Source organism: Podarcis liolepis (assembly GCF_965112155.1).
Source record: "Podarcis liolepis genome assembly, chromosome: 2".
Taxonomy (NCBI): domain Eukaryota; kingdom Metazoa; phylum Chordata; class Lepidosauria; order Squamata; family Lacertidae; genus Podarcis; species Podarcis liolepis.
In genome coordinates this window covers 100217311-100240914 of record NC_139555.1, presented here as the reverse complement: position 1 = coordinate 100240914, position 23604 = coordinate 100217311, and the positions used below count along the sequence as shown (strand labels likewise).

The window sequence follows — 23604 nt, the reverse complement described above, 5'->3', positions numbered from 1 at the left end:
CGGATTCTGTCAGTCCTTTCTATCAATTCCATATGGTCCATCAACCTGGTGATCTTCTGTCCGAGGCTCTTAACTCTTTTTCATGTCCCTTCTGCAGATCTTCTTCATATTTATACATGCACTTAACTTTATCTTCTGCTGATCTTGTTCTTAATTTCCTTCCTTTGGCGCTGAGGAGTAGATCTCGGGGAAACTCCAACCTACCAATGTCTTTATTCCTTCTCGACAGGTCAGCCCATTCTCCATAGTCAAAACTAAAGTCCATAAGATATTTCAGAGCGTGTTTCAAAATCCCTCCAAAGCTAAAGGCCCCCACAACTCCAATCTCCCCCTGACCCAAATCCAGATCCCAAAAGCCAGAGCATCCCTGCATAAGGGGATCTATCCAACTTTCCTTCCCCAATCCAGGCGGGACTCCATCCCTCCAAATCTGGCTTTCTCTAAATTCAATCGTAGAAGGCAACAGCTTATATTCATCAAATTGCCTCTGAACGGCTGGGGCTCTCTCCACTTGTATTACTTGGGGTTCAACAACAGCTTTCTCCCTTGTCTTCTCCACAACTTGCCATGTCAAAGTGGATTCCTGAATCGATTCCTGAGTAGTTTCTGTATAGGTATTCACTTTTTGTCCCAAATCAGTCATTTTTTGTCCCAAATTATCAATTTTAGTAGTCATCACATCCGTCTTCTCATGAAGCTGTTCCAATAAAGCACTTATCTTGCAAAATGCAATCACTAAGGCTTCTTCTGTCGAAATTATTGTCCAAAGTCAATCTCTGATTCTCACGGTCTTTAATCTCTGCAGCTGGAAAATTCCCCAGCTCCACTCCTGCAACAGTTTCAAAAGCTCCCTCTAGAGGAAACAATTTCTATTTGTATCTGTCCTTTTAAACGCAGATCCAGCAACAAAATTAGTTTCAATTTTCAGCTACTTTTGCTCCTTTTTAAGTGCAAAAGGAAACAATGGAAACAATATATTTCTCTTATTTAACTGTCTGTCAACATACGTTTTATTCACAGTCAATGAACTTTCCCAAAACGTCAATCTTACTGGCAGCCCGTTCCAAGGTTCAAAACTGTGGTAATTTATCTTTCTTCACTCTCTCTCCTGCAGGCTTAGGCAATCTAAAATTTCCCCCCTCTTCTCCTGCTTCCAAGGGGGGTTTAGTAGTTTTAACCGATGGAAATTTAATCCATTAGAAAAGGCTTTCCAAGACTTTAGCTTGCAGCACCTTTGCTTCAATCTATTTACAAAAGAGGAAGGCGGACTTCCCGTTTGAAACCTTCCCGTTTCGGTGCCAAATTAAGATGTTTAAAGATCCAATTTTCCGTTCTACTCACGGGTAGTTGTTTAAAGTCCAATTGTCCACAGGAAAAAAGTCAGCGCTCTCCGGCAACAGCAATGCGGCTTCACTCCGTGAAAGAAGCAGTCGATTCGAAGCACTGCGCCACTCACCCCACGTCGCTCCGGATCCCCGAAACCGGGTTTCCCCGCGAGTAGGGGAGGCGCAAAAGGTGCCAGCCGAATCCCACGTCCACAGGCTTCTCCCGCCTGTGGTTTTTAGTGGGTCTCTGCCATGCCGTGGCGGTCCAGACCCTGATTTCCACGGAGCGGATTCCTCCCGGTCAGAGGAAATCCGCCATTGCCGGAGGTGCTAACCCGGATGGATTACTTTCAAATTCCTAATGACTTTCAATAAGGTAGCATTGTTGTTCTTGTTGTTTTCCACTCTCCCCTCCTCCAAAAACACATTAACACTATTGTGAGACTGATGGGTGCTGTAAAATTTAAATAAACAGCCCTCTTCTCCCCATGATATTCCCATTCGCTCAGTAATATAAGAAAAAAAAATACGGCAAGTGCAGTGAGAAGGGGGGGGGGGTGACATTCCTTCTGAAATCCTCAGCGAGAATACGAAGCTCTGTCTAGGTTGTATGGAACCCTGATCAGGAACTGCTTTGCTAGGAAATGGGAAAACACTGCAATAGCTTGTTTAGCAGGGAAGCATTTGTTTGCACCGATTGGGGATGCTTCCAGGTGAGTGATTAATTGAGTAAATGGTACCCCTTGTGCATACATGTTATTTTGAGGCATCTATCTTTGACATATATATTTCTTTAAAGTATTTGTTATCCTATTTCATTATCCCTATTGGCGGCTGAGAACAGGATGCTGGAATACAGGGGCATTTAGCCTGATCTACAGAGGCAGAGGAGCTGTGTTGGGGAGGGAGCTCCCTGGCTCCAAGCTCATGTTGAGGATCTTCCATGTGGTGCTGCTGTTTGAAGAGCACCTTCCAGCATACAAGGCACGGATGGTTCTTTGTCACTCTCCTGCAGACAGCGAGGAGATGTTTGGATTCAGTTGGACGCCATTTTGAATCAAGATGGCTGAACTGAACCTTTCAAAACCTCACACTGATCTTAACCAAATTGCGCACAATGGCTCCTGTGACCAAGGAGCAGGTTTCCAACTATGCTTGGATGCACAGTTTTGAAAATGGCAGAGTCAGTCTTTCAAAACCACACTGATTTCAACCACCGATTTGAAAACTGCCCTGAAGTTTTAGCTTCTCAGAATTTTGAGCTACGTTGTACACAAGGCTGCTGGTAATAAATAAGTGGGAATGTTTCTGCCATTGCAAATAGTGGGGGCAAGGCCCCCTGATTCTGACTGGTATTGCAGCAGTGGCAAAGCGTTGACCCACTCCCGCACCCGAGGATATGGATAAATCTTCTAGAATTATCCCAATCACACAAGTGTGGATTACATCGTTAGGGAAGGGCGATTGCTCAGTGGTAGAACATCTAGTAGAGACTCCTGTCCAGAACTCTAGAAATCCACTGCTGGTCCATGTACACAAATCTGTGGGCCTCTGAAGCTGAGACAAGCTTGCCTCATACTGCCTGCAACATACACCCAACTTTCAGCAATACAAATCTCAGTGAGCTTTTGGGAAGGACATATCATGTTTTTTTCTCAGTTTTAGAGCATTTAAATGATCAAGAATAAGATATTCCTAGAAATATGTCCAGGCGAGAAAGAGAGTGAGAGAGAAGAACGAGGGAAGGAGTAATTACCTGCTCATTTTGTATGACCTCTAATCTCACGATAACAATATTAATTAGATTTCCAATACTTGGGTCTTTATATATAGAAGCTACCTGCATAAAAAAGGATAAATTTTGAAAAGTTAACGTTAACACTATACAAGCAAGCAAATAATTGACTCTTTTTTTAAAAAAAAAAGCAAACAAACAAACACCTGCAGTGCAAAAAGCTACAGCTACTGGCCTACAGCTGATTAAATCCTGACCTCAGGAAGTACGTTCTGTTAGCAACAGATTCTGAGAGCAAGGAAGGGATGGGAGACCTCAGACCTAAAGGCCAAATGCAGCCCTGCGGGTCTCCTTATGTAGCCCTTAGAGGTCTTCCTGGGCCCTGCTGAGCACCACACCTTCCTCAATATCTTCTGCCTGGCTAGGATGTGCCCTTGAACCCCCATAACTCCTCTTGTTGCCTGGATGGAGGATGGAGAGGTGTATGTTTGCAGAGAAACCTCTGGCCTGTTGTACAAAGCCAAGAGTCACATCTTTGGACTCCAGGTTGGAGGTTCCTCATCTCTGCCACAACACAGCAACAAAACACTCGGGTTCGTTGTGTGCAAGTGCCATGGGAGGGGGAAGAAAGTGCCCTCTGAAATGCCCGGGAGACAGCATCTTAAAAAGCAGAGACATCACCTTGCCAACAAAGGTCAAAGCTATGGTTTTCCCAGTAGTGATGTATGGAAGTGAGAGCTGGACCATAAAGAAGGCTGATGGCCGAAGAATTGATGCTTTTGAATTATGGTGTTGGAGGAGACTCTTGAGAGTCCCATGGACTGCAAGAAGATCAAACGTATCCATTCTTAAGGAAATCAGCCCTGAGTGCTCACTGGAAGGACAGATCCTGAAGATGAGGCTCCAATACTTTGGCCACCTCATGAGAAGAGAAGATTCCCTGGAAAACACCCTGATGTTGGGAAAGATGGAGGGCACAAGGAGAAGGGGGCGAAAGAGGACGAGATGGTTGGATAGTGTTTTCAAAGCTACCAGCATGAGTTTGACCAAACTGCGGGAGGCAGTGTGGAAGACAGGAGTGCCTGGCGTGCTCTGGTCCATGGGGACACGAAGAGTCGGACACGACTAAATGACTAAACAACAACACTCCAAGTCTCCATCTGGGCTGTCTGGAACTCTGAGCAGGAGCACTGCAACCGCTTGTTCCGTAGGCAAGCATTAAATTGCACAGATCTGGCAAACTTAAAATCCCCACAGTGGGATTTTAATACTTACTATGGACATTAAGGTCAAAATGTAGTGCTGTAGATTTGCTCCATGGTAAGCAACCATCCGACTGTCTGCCACCACCATGACCTCCACGTATCGAGGGTAGGAGAGGAATCGCTTGGTTCTTCGGCGCGTGCTTTTCCTCCTCACACTGCTAGTCTTGTTTTTACTGGGTGCAGGAGACTGCGCTGAGGCTAGGCCACGTTTCAATGCCTCCACATCGGACAATATGCTCGCCGTGGGCCACTGTCCCGTCTTGCTCCGCCTCTTAAACTTTCTGTGGCTTTTTTCATGCCCTGCAGTTTTAAAGAAGGCAGGAAGACAAGAGACATTCTTGAAAATATGCCTAAATGAGACCAAGATTTTTCATTCATTCATTCATTCATTCATTCATTCATTCATTCATTCATGGGTTTCCCCAGCTACTCTGGGCAGATTCCAACAAAATATTAAAAATACATTAAAACACCTCACATTAAAAATTTCCCTAAACAGGGCAGCCTTCAGATGTCTTCTAAACATCAGATAGTTGTTTATTTCTTTGACATCTGATGGGAAGGCGTTCCACAGGGCAGGCGCCACTACTGAGAAGGCCCTCTGGCTGGTTCCCTGTAACTTCACGTCTTGCCAGAAGGCCCTCAGCACTGGACCTCAGGTAGTGGTGGAGACGCTCCTTCAGGTATACTCGTCGAAACCCCCACATGAAGCCCCTGCGCAAGATGGCTTCCTTGTCATCTAGGGTCAAAATATGCACGATGCTTCACTCCATTTGCTGTTGCACAAAAGCCTTTTCTTTTAATGTAAAGCACAAGCACAGTCTCTCTCCCACCCACCTCCGCAAAACTGCCCGTCCGATCAGTATGTTCTTCCAATTTGATCCTGAGCAATGGTGCCAGGGCAGATCCAGGTTTGATTACCATGCCAACCCTAGACTAGCAAAGCAATCTGCCTGCCCACCCATGTTCTGTCCAAGCTGGCAGAGCTACAGATGCAGAGGTGGCACTGTCATTCTGTTAAGCCCAGCCAGGCAGGCAACAGCCAGGGCTAGGACTGCAGCCCAGATCACTATGGCTCCATTCAGAGGTGGGGGTATATTGGGTTAAGTTTTCCTAGTTATAATGCCAGCGTTTCTAATGTTCCTTTTACACTGCAGTACCTGTTACGTTAGGGACGTGGGTGGCGGTGTGGTCTAAACCACACAGCCTAGGGCAAGCCGATCAGAAGGTCGGCGGTTCAAATCCCCGTGACGGGGTGAGCTCCCGTTGCTCGGTCCCAGCTCCTGCCAACCTAGCAGTTCGAAAGCACATCAAAGTGCAAGTAGTTAAATACGTACCGCTCCAGCGGGAAGGTAAACAGTGTTTCTGTGCACTGCTCTGGTTCGCCAGAAGCGGCTTAGTCATGCTGGCCACATGACCCAGAAGCTGTCTGTGGACAAACGCTGGCTCCCTCGGCCAATAAAGCGAGATGAGCACCGCAACCCCAGAGTCGGTCACGACTGGACCTAATGGTCAGGGGTCCCTTTACCTTTACCTTACCTGTTACGTTATGGAACAGTGGCTTTTTGAGCAACATATATCGGCCATGCCATGCTAAATTTTAAACAGCAGGGAAGAACTGTGTGCCAGAAAAGCACCCTGAATTTCATCACATGAACAGGGGCAGCATGATAAATGCAAAACAAAGGTAAACTGCAACACAACACAACCCCCCGCCCCAAGTTTGCCAACATTTTTTTTCTTCTGGAAACCATTAGCAAGGAAATGAACACGAAACGTCTGCTGGGTTGTGCGAGATTTCCGGAAGTGGCTTTCACAGCCAAACCAGGAAGGGGCATGGGCTTGGCAAACATTGTTTTTGGTTTGGTTATTAAGGCCAGTCCCTGGACTCAATGCTTACTTGTTGACATCTGCCTGTCTCAGGAGTCAACGGAGGAATGCACCTCTGGGTGGGGAAGTCAAATTGTTGAAAGGTTGTAGGGCTTGCTGTGGATCCAGAGACCGATATGGGAGAGACATGCTTTGTTGCAGCTGGGGCAGGTGAAGGTGCCCAGTTGTGCTGCTGCAGGTACACCAGTCACTAAATTCCCTGAACACAATTTCTTCTATTTATTTTAAGAGAACACCTCTGTGGAATTGAGGACCATGTAATGGTGTCTAGAGGTTCCTTGCAGACTTCTTTGTCTGGAGTTTCTCTGTAACAGTTGGGGAACCTGTGGCCCTCCATATGTCATTGGACAACAATTCTCATCAGCCCCAGCCAACACAGCCAGTGGGTAGGGTCGATGGGGGCTGTATTCCTACAATATCTAGAGGGCCTCTAGGCAACTATCCAGTTGAGAACTTACAAGGGGATTTTCTGCAAGAATCTTCACCTCCACTGCTGCCTCCCAGTACCCAAGGCTAGGAATTTTCCTCTCCCTTCTAACATCCGGCAGCAACCTGCCAGCAGTTTCATCGAGCAAACTCTCTCTCAGACTGCGATTGTTTCTTCCTGAAGCCAGAATTTCCTTCCATGCCACAGAGCTTCCACGCATACAGGGTTTTTTCTCTTTTCCCGTTTCTGAAGTAGACGTTCCACAGGTACTGAAATGCTCACACAAGCGTTCCACCTATGCCTTTGAGTATCTAGGTCGCTCTAGATCAAGGGCTTAATCTTTAGAATCTTAGTCCCTTTTTGTTTTGAAGATTTGCTGTAATTTACATCATGCTGGCTGAAAATATTCAGCACCCTACTGGGTCCACAGAGAAGAATACATGCAAAGTCATATAATGGAATTAAGAAATCCCATAAGCTGGCACAACATCTAACAAGAACTAGAGCGCCTTTCCTGTGAGGAGTTCTCAAAAATTCAGATATTAAAAATACAGAAGCGTGCATCAAGATTAACGCTAGTATTATTTTGCAAACTTTAGAATTTAAAATAGGAAGCACTTCCCAAACTAAGCACAACTTAAACTTTACGCTCCTCTTTAGACTTAGTTGGTCTTTAAGGTGCTACTGGAAGGAATTTTTTTATTTTGACTATGGCAGACCAACACGGCTACCTATCTGTAACTGGCTCCTCTTTTGTGATCTCGACATGCACCTTTAAACTCTGCCCTCTGACGTGAGCTGTGACAAAAATCACACTGACCCGGCCCGCTTAGCTCCAGCAAAGTGGTGGTCTTAATGTGCCTTCACACCATACCCTGGGCCATTCCCTTACAAAGGAAAAAAGTATCATTTATATATGCTTCAGGGCACCTTAACTCGTAAGGCCCTTGTTTGGAAGAAAGGGAGGATGAACTCTATACACTCATACCTACATACCAAACAAAAGGCAGAAACCTTGAGCACACACACAAAAGCTGTAACCAGAGAGAAGAGTACAGAAATCTTGTCACTTTCCTTATGTGCAGTTGTTCCAATGACCTTCTGTCAATCTTAGCAGTGAATTTCCTTGTTAGTTACACCAGTGGAACGCAGAACACAGCCTTGTTTCTTTACTAAACAATTGAGCAGAATATTGCCTGTAAGGTCCCCTTATATCTCAGGCACTTTCTCTCCCTCTCTCTCTATATAAAACATCATAAATTTATTTATATACCAACAACAACAACAATAATGATAATAATAATAGAATATTTATATACCACTTAACTGCTTGACTGCCCAATAGACTTGGGGAATCTGCAATCATAAAACCGATTTCAAAAAAATATAAACACACATACTCAAAATATGCAACAATTCCATGAAAACAGAAATGTATTTTGTAACAAAAGAAAACGTGAATCCAGGGCAGGCAGCTAAATGCCCCAAACAGGCACAAGGTGGCAGGCCTAGAATCCCAGCAAAAATTTGGCTCTCTGGGCAATATGGAAACGCTACGCGATGCATAATCGCTGTGTCCACAAGCACTGTTATGCTAAACTGAGAAATTGAAAGAGGGCAACCACTTATGGTGAGTCACTCTAATCCCCTTCGTTTCCACAATAACGTGTCCTTCAGAAGAGACACCATTTTGCACTATTTAATGGGACATGTGACAATGGACACAAGTCCAGTTCAGGCTCATGACAGATTGGGGGGGGGGTGTCAGTTTCTATAGCTACTCTCAGCCAGCCATGCAATAACTAGGAAGTTAATTATTTCACAGGCCTTCGCAGAGCTGATCAAATGTTAACCAATATACCTTCAGGCAGATACACATGTTATGAACTAAAAACAAAGGTTTGTTTGTTGTTGTTGTTTCAAGCAATTGGCACAATCCGAAACAGTGTTGGTTGGTGCTGTGTATGACTACAGCAAAAATAGATTTTACCTCACGATACAAGACATTCTGTCATGTAAGCGAGGGTGCAAGACAACAACAAGGGGTTTCTGCCACGGAGCTACACATCTATAGAGCTGTCAATGGAGGCAAACCTAAACTGGAAAGGGAGATTTTACCCTTGCTATAATAATAATAATAATAAATAATAATAATAATAATAATAATAATTTATTTATACCCCGCCCATCTGGCTGGGCTTCCCCAGCCACTCTGGGTGGCTTCCAAAAGAATATTAAAATACTATAATACATCAAACATTAAAAGCTTCCCGAAACAGGGAATCCAGCAGGGAAGCTGTGCTGGCTTTCTGGCAAGTGGATCACTGGTGGATCACTGGTGCTTACAATCAGGGAGAAAGGGGAGGCATTGGAGAGGTCGGTGCAGGGAAAGGGTGCCAATGTTTCTGCACCTCACCTTCCTCCCTGTCACATCGGCCCTGTTCTCTCAGTAAGCCGCAGCGAGCTGTTACTGTATATACTGCATGGATGCCCCAAACAGATGCCCATTAGAACTTTGTCTGCATCTCTGTAGAAAGCATCTTGTATCTCTGTAGAAAGTATCTTGTCATAGCACAGCATTTCTCTGACCGGTGCACTCCAACTCCCTCTGTCCCTGACCACACTGGTTGGGACTGATGGGAGTTGGATGGAGTCCAACATCTTCTGGAGGGCACCATGTAGGTGAGGTAAAGGTAAAGGACCCCTGGACGGTTAAATCCAGTCAAAGGCAACTACGGGCTTGCGGCGCTCATCTTCACTTTCAGGCCGAGGGAGCCGGTGTTTGTCCACAGACAGCTTTCCGGGTCAAGTGGCCAGCATGACTAAACTGCTTCTAGTGCAGCGGGACACCATGACGGAAGCCAGAGCGCATGGAAACACTGTTTACCTTACTGCCACAGTGGTACCTATTTATCTACTTGCACTGGCGTGCTTTCAAACTGCTACATTGGCAGAAGCTGAGGCAGAGCAACGGGAGCTCACCCCATCGCACGAATTCGAACCTCTGACCTTCTGATCAGCAAGCCCAAGAAGCTCAGTGGTTTAGACCACAGCACCACCAGCTCCCGCTTAGGTGAACCCTGTCATAACACACCCCTTGTTGATTTTGCAAGAAGTTCGCTGCAGTCCTCACCTGCAATATTCTGCATGCCAGAGTATTAATTATTATTGCTATTAATTAATGATAATGGTAGTTTTAATGTAACTTGTTAGTTACCTAATATCAAAGAAAAAAGTCTCTAAGCGACATACAAAAAATTAAGGCACAGCAGGAAAAACAGACAAAATATTTGGTTAGTACTGCTAAGGCACAAAAGCAGGTCCAGTAAAAATCTGGAAATCCTAAAGGCTGGTTGCAGCTTCATCACCCAATTTGTGGACATAAAGGTTAGAACTGCCCCAAGGTATTGTGCACCTTCCGACCCTTTCCTCCAATGGTCCTTGCATTTACCTTCCTCTGTCTACCTGAGCCTGGACAGCAACAGCAAGCAAGAGAAGAAGATGCATGAGAGCAGGTGTGGTCAACCTTTTCAGGGTTTTGAGGGCTCCATTTCCATGGGAAATGATGTTCTCATGAAAATCCATCAGCATTATCCCGTGAATTATTCCAACTATACACATTAGCTCAGGACCGCAATACCTCAAGGACCGCCTCTTTCCATATGAACCTACCCGGACCCTGAGATTATCTTCTGAGGCCCTCCTTTCTGTGTCTCCTCCTCGAGAGTTCTGGAGGGTGGCAACATGAGAACGGGCCTTCTATGCAGTGGCTCCCCATCTGTGAAATTCTCTCCCCAGGGAAGTTCGCCTGGCACAAGGCAAAAGCGTTTCTCTTTAACCAGGCATTTGGTTGATGCGATTTATATCCTATGCCCTTTTAAAATGTGGGGGTTTTTTGGGGGGGGGTTATTGGTTGCTGTTTTTATTTTCATTAGGTATTTTTGTGGTTTTATATCTTGATTTTATTCTGTGAACCGCCCTGAGACCCCCAGGTATAGGGCAGTATATAAATACAAGAAAATAAATAAATAATTTTTTATATGCCGTTTCCCCTAACAGAATGCATTTTTGTACGTTATTTTCCACAAATATACACATTTATAGGCACACCAGTATCTGCAGTTTTGTAAACAATAGTTGGCTGGAGAACTGCGCTGCAAAATCTGGATAAGTACGAATTCTGAAGGACAGCTGTATTCCAATGTGTGTTACTGTACAGTGGTACCTCGGGTTAAGAACTTACTGTTCTTAACCTGAAGCACCACTTTAGCTAATGGGGCCTCCTGCTGCTGCTGCGCCGCCGGAGCACGATTTCTGTTCTCATCCTGAAGCAAAGTTCTTAACCCGAGCTACTATTTTCGGTTAGCGGAGTCTGTAACCTGGAGCGTCTGTAACCCGAGGTACCACTGTACTGGAAAAGGCAAATTAGGAAGGTTTGCCTTCAAATGTCGAATTTCTTCCTAATCTGGGCGCTCTACAGGAAGTGTCAAGGCTGTAGCCTAACTCAATGCTTCAGATCATGTCAAGGTGTAGCTCTTCCCTCCAGGTGAGGAAGCAGCACCAGTATAAGCCAGAAGGCCACAAAACGGATTTATCAGGGAAGGAAGAAGTGCATTTTCCCGCTTCCCGTCACTCAAGGGCACTATAGGAGGTGACAGCACCATGGCACACAACTCTGAAAATCCTGGCTAGGTGGAACTAGTCCTAGATCACCCATAACAACAAAGGTGTCTTTTCAGTTCAGCTTATCTCTAAATGCACCCATTATAAATAAGTTTCCATGATTTCAAAAGACCCTTTGATTAAAACTAATGAAAGCTGCTATGGCTGGAGATAGTGGAAACCAAAGCTCTACTGCCACTGGCATTTTAAAAAAGAAAAAAATTGCCCCCAGCTACATAGTACGAGTTGCAGTAACCCAAGCTCCTCATATTCTGCTAATGTGTTTCAACCTTGACTTCATGGGGGGCTTTTACGAAGAGTTCCATTTCTTATGCCCAGTCAAGTGCACACAGCCAACAAAGGCAGCCAACTCAGGTCGATGCTTTCTCAAAGTGGACTCTGAAACTGATAGCATTTCACGAAGGCAAGGCTGGAAAGAAATATGCCAGCGCTCCCCGCCACCCCCGTCCTTTTCGAAGGATTCCACTCAAGCACGCCTCTCACTGTTATTTCTTTATTTCAGGCATTTACACCAAATCCTTTCTACGGGGATGCGCTCAAAGATGCTAAGCGGTAGCGTTTGTGTTGCACGCCACCCCATCTCCGAGCAGTGCAAGATTCCAGGGGTTCCAGGCCTTTACCCTGGAGTTCGTGCTTCCTTTTGGAACAAGGCACAGCGGAGACTGCAGTGTCTTTAGGATATATGGTTTACTTGCACATATATAGATCTTGAGCCCACGATGGAGGGGTTCACAGCATGAACACCCCAAAAGGGTCTTGTTTCTCCTTGGATTCAAGCAGAAATCTGGCATGGCTCTCTCTCTCTCTCTCTGCCTGCTGCTTTGCTTCTAGGTCACACCACTGCAATCTCTCCACTCCAAACTCTGGCTTTTGCCCTTCTGAATATCCGCGAGTTGAGGGAAAGGCCCCACCCATTTGCCGTCTCCCACAGAGCCCCTTCCTTGGTTCCCCTTACACCTCAAAAGCAGGCTAGCCTGCCTATTCCAAGAATCAGAAGCCTTGATTAGATTGTAACTCTTGCTGGATCCAGGAATTAGAGGGATCTCTGAATACAGCCTACTTTTCCCGCCCCACTGCATCCAAGTTTATATTAGGGGAGGAAAGAGAGAGGTGACTAAACAGTGGACGTGTAGAGTAATTATTTTTTGGGGGGGAGATGATATATAATGAATTGAAAAAAATGTTTAAAATAACTTTTGCGGGAAAAACCAGAAGCCTTTTTATTTGGAATTACAGGTACCAAAGGACCAGAAAATTCATGGTTGCGACAACAGCCGCATAGATGCTACTAGCCCAGAAATGAAAGGAAGAAAAAACCCTGACTAGAGAAGAATGGCAAACCAAGCTGATGGGCTATGCCAAAATGGCAAAATTAACTGGGATGCTCAGAAATCAAGAAGACAAAAAATTTAAAAAAGAATGGGAAAAGTTTATGATTTCCTTAGGAGACCACTGCAAGCAAGTTAACACATCGACAGGATTTTAACCACACTTGTAAAGTAACAGAAAGGATGGATAAGTTAGAAGGATAAAAAATTGGATTAATGTTGAAATGCAGTTGTAAACATTATGATTAGGACCCAGGGAAGGGATTGGGGGAAGTCAGGAGAATCAGAGTACTGTAATCTCAATATTTGGACTCTAAATTGTTGTTTGTAATTTGTTTACATTGTTTAAAATCAAATTAAAAAATTATGAAAAATATCATTTAGGTGGAACCCTAAGTGGAATTACATCTTTACCGCCCCACCTCCCCCGATTTTTGCTTCTTTCAATCAAATGCCATTTGGATTGCAAACCACATCCGACACACACACACATATCCTGAAATCTGCCAGCTGATTTCTCCAGTGAAGCCTCAGTGAAGAGGGCTCATGGAAGTGCAGAAGAGAAAAAGGATCTCAGACTAAGCCCTTACTTTTGGTCTCCCCTCCACCTTATCAGCCACTGCTGAGAGGCGAAGAAAGACTTTGGCGTCAGATCCTATATATTCTCCCAGAGGCTGGCACTGTGCTGAGAACCATTTCAGCTTCTTGCCACCACGGTGAGAATCGACGGAAGTCCTTTCCTTCCTTGATTACAACCCCTTTGCCTCTTCTCAAGGAGGCGAGGTCTCTGGTCACCTTTCCTAGCCACAAACGAAATGTGCAGCGTTAGGTCGCTGGAGAGGTCAAGCCTTTGTGGAACTATGACACATCGGGATTGAAATTGACCTCAGATCTAATCTGTTGCAATCCCTGCCCTCACCACAGCTGCTTTAAAAGGCACAAGAAGTGCAAGGCGCCTCACATTCCACTTGGAAAAAAGGAGGAAAAGTTGGCCCCAGACAACTGCTTTCATTTCCCATTTTGACATATGAGAAATCCACCCTTATCAGTTGCTGCAGCCAGAGGCAGACCCCGCCGCAATCCCAAACAAAGGTCAAGGGGGAAGTGGTGTGGCGCACGATGGGGGCAACTTGGATTACATTTCTTTTTGGGGGGTGGGGGTGGTTGGGAATCGTTAAGGTGAGGCCAGGAAGGAAACCGAGTAAGCCGAAGGAAAGGTCAACTGATAAGAAAACAAGAGTTTAAAACCATTCGTGACATTGAGAAGGAAATACCAGAAACAGCTAATTAAAAATCCAGCCTCTGAATGCAATAAAAAAAAGGAAGAGAGCATGCAAAATTGGAAAATAAAATCAATCGACCAAGACAGAGAAGCAGCCTGAGATTGCAAGCTACTTGCAAAACGTGACAACAATCACATATGAAGGTATTCCATAGGTATTCTGCACTTCGTTTGGTAAGCAAGGCCGGCACAGAATGGTCCCTAAGGCTGGTTTTCCCTGACACTTTCCCCCCCTTGACACTGGCTGACTCATTCGCAATCTACAAGTTTCTGAACACCAGCCATAGGTTTTGCAATCAGGAGCTGAGCAGCACTTTCTGTGTCTTGTATCTCTCATGCAAGCCCATTATTACTGACTAGAGATATCTGGGCCTTCAACATGGAGAATCATACATACAAAGGATGTGTAGCACTCTACTGACCTATGACCCTCCTCTTGTACTAGAGCAGGCATAGGCAAACTCGGCCCTCCAGTTGTTTTTGGACCACAACTCTCATGATCCCTAGCTAACAGGACTAGTGGTCAGGGATGATGGGAATTGTAGTCCCAAAACATCTGGAGGGCCGCGTTTGCCTATGCCTGTACTAGAGAAACACCTGAGAAAGGGGAATGCCTACCACTAAAGTTACCTCAGAAGAGGGGGGGTGACTGTACTCAATGGCTCGTGGGTTCCCTCCTCAGCGCTTCCACAACAAATTTAAATACTGCTTGTAGCATACTGATCCTGTGTCACCTAGTCACCCACTAGTCCAGCTTATTTCCCCCAAACCTCTCTACAGAAAGGCTCTTGGACTACCAGAACCTTAAAATCCTCTTTGGATGCCCTCTACGGCTTAAGCAAGGCAGGTAACCACCAGGGACAGGGACTTTTCAGTGGCGGCACCTCAGTTATAAAATAGCCTTCCTGGGAAGCTCTCCTGGAGCCATATTTGTGACCCTACTGGCATCAAGTGAAGAGCTTTTTGTTCACTCGGTCCTTTTAAATAATTTAGGTAATGTGGGCCTCTGTTCTTTTTTAAAACAACAACAACCCTGAAGGAGCTCTTTTTTCTCTAATTGCCTTGTATGAATGTTACAAAGTTTATGAGGCCTTCTTGGTTGTGTCACAACCTTCAGAAGTTTGGTTGGTGGCAGCGACAGGGAGGACCTTGTCTGTGATGGAACACTTGTGGGGATATGACCCCTTCTGAGCTTAGCCAAACTCCATTATTATTAACGTTCAGTGACTATTAAGGTGACATTTATGTTTCCTAGCCTTTGCTGCTTAGTCCCAGTACGTTACTTCATTTCATTTCAACTTTGCCTGGGTTTTATTCTGAATTCTAACTCTTCAGTGTTGCTATATCGTAAACATAGCAAATCTGTTTTTAATTTTGGGTGTGTGGCAAGTTCTGTATTGTTGTTATTTATGTGGGATTGCCCCCCCTTTTTAATTGTTTGATCTTTTTCATTTTGCACAGTAAGCTGCAACTTACGTGAGGGTTACATTCTGGGGTTTGCACCTAAAGCCAAAATCGTGCAGTCAAAACCTACAGGGTTCAATGGTGGTTGGGATTGCCCAAGTCATTTTTCCTGGAACCCTGCCCCCCTTTCTTATTGTTATTTTTATTCTTTGCCAAGCACATAAAGCTGAATGCACACAAATTAAATGTGCCTAAGTTGTGGACTTGCTGCAGTTCATTGTTGTTGTTGTTTTAATTATTTATTGTAAACAGCCCAGAAAACTTTTTGTTATGCAGCAGAATACAAATGTATATACTCAGGGCTGCCAACTTGAATAAAATATTGGGGTGTGTGTGAGAGAGGGAGGGGGGGTAAGCCCCACCCTGCATAATCAATCACAAGACACGGCTCACACACACCATTTGACTTGCAATGCCTATCCACTTTGGGCATGTAACAGAAGAACAGAAGATTGTTAAGAAGAGCATCTGGTCCACTATCCTGTTCTCACAGTGGATGAACAGTTGCCTGTGGGAAAACAGCAAGCATTATTCAGGCACAACAGCACTCTCCCTTCCTATGGTTTCCAGCAACTGGTAAGGCTCTTTGGCTTCCATCAGTGGAATGGGGAGGAGCCAAGAATCCCCCTTCCCTTTGAACGCCCCCAAATATGCTCCAGAGGTTTGGGGGGAGCCACCAAAGAAATGTGGTAGGGGTTGCAGGGAGCTGCAAGGTGCAATGGGGCTATTGCTAAACATCACCTCCCTTTCTGTTCCGCTGGTGGAATCCTCTACTGGTGGCAAAAGCTTTCTGCCAGTGAAGGAATGCCAACTGGATACAACTATCAAGGATCAGAAAACCAATTTCATACGACACCATCTTACCTTGTTTGGAAGCCATTGACCTGGTTCAGATGTGACAGGAAACTATAGTTAACTGCGGTTTGTATGTGGAGAGGGAGCTGTAAAGAAGCTGTACGTGAAGCTAGTGCACATCTTGGCTTATCAAACTCAGATTTTGTGGTCCAAATTTGGACAGTATATGCTAGATTTTAGGGCATCTTGCCATTCTGGAAAACAGTTGGACCATAATGACAACAGGTATCATCCACCAGGAACTAGAAAGCCAAGGGTGCATCAGGCCATAATGTCTTTCCTATAGGTAGATTTGGAGGGGGAGAAACCCACCAGTAGTATAAAAATCTAGGAACAGTGGATGTTGCCTCAGGCCATTAGGCCATCTAGTCTAGGCTGACTGGCAGTGGCTCCCCAGGATATGAGGCAGGGTTCCTCCACTGCCCTACCGGGAGGTGCCAGGGATCCTCTGCATGCAGAACAGATGAGTGACGTCGCTTTCCCGGCACGGAATACTTGGGACACATTGTAAGAAAATACGTGCAGAACTCTTAACCAGGAACGATGAGAGTGTTATGAAACGAGCATCCGGCATTTTACAACAGCATGACTCGGTAGCATTTTATGACCTTTTCCGCTCCAAAGGGTCACACCTCCTGCCCTTGAAACTATTCTCCACCTCCTCCTCCTCCTCTCCCACAAGTCAAGCGAGCATCTGAACTATTGAGCCAATTTATTTTTTTCCTCCGCCTCATTCTCAAGCCCACCCTCTTCCGTGGCTCACAGGAAAGACGAGGCTCCCGAGTTCTGCAGTGCTTCCTTTCTTTATTACAGATTATTTTTAAGTTCCCAGTCCCTCCTTCTTCCTTCGCTTCCCTGCCCACATCCCCTCCCCACAATAACTGGAAATGTTTAGATCAAATGTTATTTGAAGCTGGGATCTGAAAGGCCAACTCAACAGGGATGCTGGCACACGCCAGCAGAGAAAGCACTCGAAGTTGCCTCTGATTAGAGGAGCGCTAAGCGACACAAAACCCTGCACACTGGTGCTGCCGTCTTGACCCTTCTGCATCACAATCCCGTTTAAAGAGCCTATCCTTTTTGGTCAAGGTTGAAGGTGCATGGAACTGGGGGAGGGGGGACTGCTTAACATTTCAGCAAGACCTGCTGAAGCTGAACACCACACAGTTTTTTAAAATGTGGCAAGAGTTGTGGTTCAGTGGCAGAGCATCCACAAGGCCTCAGATTCAATCTCTGGCATTCTGAGGACAAGCTAGGAAAGCACACCTTTCAGGATGAGGCCGTAGCTCAACGTTAGGGCATCCTCGGTTGAATACCAGGTCTCCCCAGGCTGTAAAGCACTCCTTTCTAAAACCCTGGAGAGCCATTACTGAGCGTGGAAGGCCAATGTGTCCAACTTAGTCTAAGGCAGCTCCCTATGAAACAACAGGGAGCTGGTTGGCCAGTCAGTGTTGTAGACAGTACTGAGCCAACGGCCTGACTCTGGTAAAGAAAAGCTCCCTATATCTGGCATGTACGCTACTGGCTTCTCTGGACCTTGGCCCCTTAGCCCAATCTCAAGCTCCACAATCACTGTGATGCACAAATGGCGATCTCATACAAGTGACTTTAACCCATTCATTTCAATGTTTGGCCAGCTCTCTTGCGTATAAGCTTTCTCTCAAACCAGGGTTGCTGGGTTGAAAGCCAGAGAACATATACATGCCTTTAGATCTCCCAAGGCAGCAGGAGATCAGAAGTTCTGCGATGTCTCCTGTCCATTCCCTCTATGTCCCTATTGCCCAGCCCCCTCTCAGGCTTGCTGTGTGGCATACCTGGGACTCTGACAACATTGGGGAGGAGGGATGGATGAAGTGTTCCACTGAGACACGTGTTGGAAGGAATCAGGAAATGGCCTGTTAAGCCATGCATGAGAGGAGAGGAAGGAAGGAGGGGGGAGGGAGGGCGTTCGGCCGGGAGGATTGGGAATGTGATCAGTGATTTTGTGTGAGTCATGGGAAATTCACCAGGACGTGGTGTTTCACAGCCCCCTGGAAGAAGAGGCAAAGCGAAATAATTTCTTGAGTGCAGGTGGTGTTCCAAACAAAGACTAATTTCCCTTGCAAGGTCCCTGTTCTTATACACCATCTAAATAATCATCGTGTTTAAGAAATATTTACTGGATACTGGTACTCAGAAACCCTCATTTCCAGTTAAGCTACACTAAGCTCTTCCCTGTCTCACAGAGCTTAGCTATTAAGAATGCGGCTTGCAGATCTCTCCGCAAGTTTTGCCGTTTTTATCCTCGAGCCACTTCACCCCTTTGCTGCAAAAGTTGTGGCGTTTATGCAACTGTTTGCTCCAGTAATGCTGTAAAAGCTAACCCAAGCATCCCTCTGGAATACAGCTGAGCTTCAAAGACTCCACGAGATTATTTCTTTTCTCTCTGGTTGGCTGGCAACTGTGACTGATGGAGCTGGCCCACACAAAAGGACCGGGGCGAGCCAAGTTGCAATGATGAAGCTGACAATAGCCCCCGCCAGCCCCCCACTCCTCTTTTGATGGCAAGCCACTCTCTCCAAATAGAAAGGTCAGAGCAGGGGAGTATGAGCAAAGGAGCACATTGCCTCCCATACAACTTCAAGGCGGTTGACACCAGCACAAGAAGATACACTGCGATGATCATAGGAAATGATGAATGGCAATGCAGGCATCTTCTGGAGAAGAGGGAACGTAAGAACAGAGGAAGCTGCCTTGTACCAAGTCAGACCACTGTCCTAGCTCAGCACTGCCTGCACTGAATGGCAGCAGCTCTCCATGGATTCAGGCATTCTCTCTGGAGATCTGGGACCTTCTGCATGCAAAACAGATGCACTACCGCTGAGCTATGGATCTGAACCTTATCCTACTGAATCTTCAGTCAAGTAACGAACAAAATCATAGAATCATAGAGTTGGAAGAGACCACAAGGGCCATCGAGTTCAACCCCCTGCCAAGCAGGAAACACCATCAGAGCACTTCTGACATATGGTTGTCAAGCCTCTGCTTAAAGACCTCCAAAGTAGGAGACTCCACCACACTCCTTGGCAGCAAATTCCACTGTCAAACAGCTCTTACTGTCAGGAAGTTCTTCCTAATGTTTAGGTGGAATCTTCTTTCTTGTAGTTTGGATCTATTGCTCCGTGTCCGCTTCTCTGGAGCAGCAGAAAGCAACCTTTCTCCCTCCTCTATATGACATCCTTTTATATATTTGAACATGGCTATCATATCACCCCTTAACCTCCTCTTCTCCAGGCCAAACATGCCCAGCTCCCTTAGCCGTTCCTCATAAGGCATCGTTTCCAGGCCTTTGACCATTTTGGTTGCCCTCCTCTGGACACGTTCCAGTTTGTCAGTGTCCTTCTTGAACTGTGGTGCCCAGAACTGGACACAGTACTCCAGGTAAGGTCTGACCAGAGCAGAATACAGTGGCACTATTACTTCCCTTGATCTAGATGCTATACTCCTATTGATGCAGCCCAGAATTGCATTGGCTTTTTTAGCTGCCACGTCACACTGTTGGCTCATGTCAAGTTTGTGGTCAACCAAGACTCCTAGATCCTTTTCACATGTACTGCTCTCAAGCCAGGTGTCAACCATCTTGAATGGTTGAGTCTTCCCTGGGGTTACTAAAGAAAGCCAAGCAATGTGAGGCTAGTTAGAAGATGGCCCTCATTATCCTCCCCAGATGTGTGGACCACTGGATGGGTGAAAGAATGGAGGGAGACTAACAGGAGGATACCCAAACAAGTTTTTTTTCTTCCCAGGGTCCCTCCAACTACCTTTGATTCAGCGGAATCCATGCTCTGCTGATCCACTCTCCCAAGGGTTGCTGATCAAATGTGCCAGATCCCATGGTTCCTTCCAACTGTTCTGAGTCTCCAGCATCTGATCTCCAAGAAGGGAGCAGAGACAGCTGGAAGAGAGAAACCAGAGGGGCATAGTCCAGCAGCAACCTTTGGAAGAACAAACAATAAAAAGCCTTGTCAGAGGTACCGCTCTCTTGAGAAGTCAGCCCTTCTTACACCTCTAGGCGAGTGTTGCTAAGAGGGGCCCCAAGATAAAATTAAAGGGGGGGGGGAACCTGGATGTACATTTCCAAAATATAAGATAAAAAACAAATAAAATAAAACCTACATACAGCAAGTGTTTTGGGTTGTGTAGGCTCTAATAATAATAATCATCATCATCATCATCATCATCTATTATTTATACCCTGCCCATCTGGCTGAGTCTCCCCAGCCACTCTGGGCGGCTCCCAATCAAGTGTACACCATTAAATATTAAAAACTTTCCTAAACAGGGCTGCCTTCAGATGTCTTTTAAAGATAGGATAGCTGCTTATTTCCTTCATATCTGAAGGGAGGGCATTCCACAGGGTGGGTGCCACTACCGAGAAGGCCCTCTGTCTGGTTCCTTGTAACTTCACTTCTCACAGCGAGGGAACCGCCAGAAGGCCCTCAGCGTTAGATCTCAGTGTCCGGGCTGAACGATGGGGGTGGAGACGCTCCTCTCCTTCAGGTATACTTACTTGTGATGTAAGTAATGGGCCCTGCCTGCTAGCCTGCTCCCTAAAATATCACTGGTTTGCTCATTTCTATATATAGGGTGCCTACATTCTGCATGGACTGCTTGCATGGTCCATATAGCATATATTCAACACAAAAAGCAGCTGTTGACAAAGGACAGCTGGACATATAAAGGGCCCCATTACCTTCAGTAGCTTAGGGCCTCATCAAACCTAAATCCGTCCCTGGCTGGGCGATATCTGGTTTCAACATTGTGATACATCGATATATCACGATGTCTGAAATAAGGATGGAGCTATGCAGAGTCAATGGCTGGCTTCATGGTTTTCCCCACATTGTGATTTTTCCTGGCAGGAGAGAGCTGAGCTGGCAGAGATAAAAGGGGCTGCAGGAATCAAGAGAAGCACTGGCTGGCTTCACAGTTTTCCCCGCATTGTGATTTTTGCATAGCACACACACCATGATTCATGATATACTGCCAGATCAAAAATTATGAAACCGATATCACAATACGGACTTCAAACCAGTTTTGGGCAATTTATTGATATATTGCCGAGCCCTACTGATTGCTATTAAGAGATCTCTCATGCTTTCTCTAGTTCTCTTCAGCCATAATTTTCCTGTATTAAATTAACATGGGGTGGGTGCTCCATGGGAGAGGTGGGTGTTAACTCCACCCCCACTACTATTCCACCTGCCTCCCACATGAACTGAAGGGGCATTGACTGAAGTGGGGAGCCCCATGTACTTGTGGAAGGTCCCCACATTGGAAAATCAGGATGCTAACATGAGAAGCCTCCTCTGCTGTTGAGGGCGGTGGAATCCCAAGTAAGGAGAATGTTGCTGCCCTCATCTCCAGCATGTGAGTTTCCTCTGGCCCCTGTGAGAACAGGAAACTAGACTAGATGGGCCTGTAGTCCAGTGTTTCCCAACCGGTGTTCCGCGGCACACTAGTGTGCCGTGAGATGTTGCCTGGTGTGCCGCGAGATGTTGCCTGGAGGGAGGCGGGCGAGGGCGTTTGCTTCCCGGAGGACTTGTGGGAAGCCGCCCCTTCCCTGGGCGACGCGCCGCCTCGCGACTCTGGAGTCAGTCCCGAGGGCTCTCGGAGGGACTCGCGAGCGACGGCGCGGCGGCTCCGGGGCGCGCTCAGCCGGGCCGCCGCGCGCCCCCGCGCAGCCCCTGCTGCAGCTGCCCGGCGTGGAGCGCGACGCGGAGCCGGCCGGGCTTGGAGGCGCCCAGGTAGGGCCGAGCCGGGCGGGGGCGGGGAGGTCTCGGTCTGCTGCGGGCGCAGGAGGGCGAGCGGGAGAGGGGGAGCCGTCGGGTCTCCTGGAAGGAAGCGAGGCGGCGGCTGAGGGGGATGCAGCCCCGTCCCCAGCAACAGGCGCTCCTCGAAGTGAGGCCACAAGTCGGGGCTCGGACAGGGCCTGGAAGCAGCGGCTCCGGCTCTTGGGAGCGGAGAAGGGGACTTCGAAAGCGGCCTGGAGGAGAAAAGCCCCGATGCAGCGAGAGCGGGGAGCGTGCTGCCTTGTCCAGGCCTCCTCGCTTTGTGCCGTCCGCTGCCGGGAGCAGGACACGGGGGCTCCTCGTTCGCATGCTTTCCCGGGTGATCGGTGGGGGTTAGGGTTAGGGTTAGGGTCCCTCAGTCCCTCGCTTTGCTGCCTCCTCCCCCCCTCCCCCCCTCCCCCAAAGCTTGGAGGTTCCCCGGCAAGGGGGAGGGAAAAAAATTGAAAGTTACACTTTCGTGCGTCCCTCCCGGTGTGACGCTGCGCGCTGACGTCACGGGGCTGTAATGGTGGTGTGCCTCGAGATTTTTTTCATCAAACAAGTGTGCCTTTGCCCAAAAAAGGTTGGGAAACACTGCTGTAGTCTGATCCTTCAGGGCTTTCCTTATGCAGATCCCTGCTCCAGGATTTCGGCTTCCAACTCATGGCAGGCCATCGGAACGAGTGGTGGACAGCAGAGCTGGCAAGCTTACTCCCCACAGCCCTCTACATGTTAACGCAACTCCTGGCAAGGGGTTTCCCCTCACTCGCTTGATCGCTTTACCCATAATACTAATTTTTGCACCACTAGTTCCAGTCAACCCAGCTAAGTAAACTGGAATCAAATGAATTCCTGCTTCAAGCCCGCTACACACCAATCAACATGAACGATTAACGATAAAGAAAAACCACAACAAAGCAGCTATGATTAAGATGATGGCCTGGGCAAAAGACTACCTGCCCACAACACAAAGAGAATTAGCTCGGGATGAGTGCTGTGGCAGATGCCTGGACCTTGAGAGCCAAATACCATTTAAAAGCACATCAAAACAATGAACGTCATCTCTAGGGGGAATAGTACACAGGCATCTGGCACAGGATATTAATACATAAAATATCACAAGAGAAACTGTGGGAAGCAACTATGGTAAGTTGGGGGGGAAGAAGTCTCTTTACAATGTTGGCATAAATAGATCCCATTACAGGTTTGTAAAGTTCTATATAAAATATTGGAAAAGAGGTATTGAGAGTGGTTTAAGAATCAAAGCAATGTTTATTATTAAGATAGTGTTTCATAAGAATTGCAAGAGCGGTGGAGGCAGCTGTTAACCCTTTTCCTGTAGCATAGGAACATCATGTACTTTATTTTCTCTGTTTATGCGATAACAAAGACGTCAATAATGGTGTGCAAGTATAGATTTTTTTCTTTTTTCCCATTATTTAATTATTTGCTCTGTATTGGCAAACTGTTCTCTCCCACCCCCATTCCCCCCTAGTAATTGCTAGGGGGGAAATTGTATGCCAGAATATTCCACTTGAGT

General features: G+C 46.5%; 1 protein-coding gene across 5 annotated transcripts in view; it reads right to left on the bottom strand.

Moving 5' to 3' along the window:
* ADAMTS9 (ADAM metallopeptidase with thrombospondin type 1 motif 9) overlaps nt 1-23604 on the bottom strand; it is a 154914-nt gene that overhangs the window by 120113 nt on the left and 11197 nt on the right. For 4 of the 5 annotated variants that reach the window (XR_014522903.1, XM_083491028.1, XM_083491026.1 and 1 more), the window contains exons 4-5: nt 4336-4625; nt 3082-3165 (exon numbers count right to left, since the gene is read on the bottom strand). Coding sequence is in view for 4 of the 5 variants with exons in the window: in XM_083491028.1 (XP_083347154.1) it covers nt 3082-3165; nt 4336-4625 (374 nt within the window). In the remaining variant the exon portion in view is untranslated. Of the gene's footprint in view, nt 1-3081; nt 3166-4335; nt 4626-6225; nt 6400-23604 lie in introns of those variants that run through there. The other variant, XM_083491029.1, reaches the window with a different exon arrangement.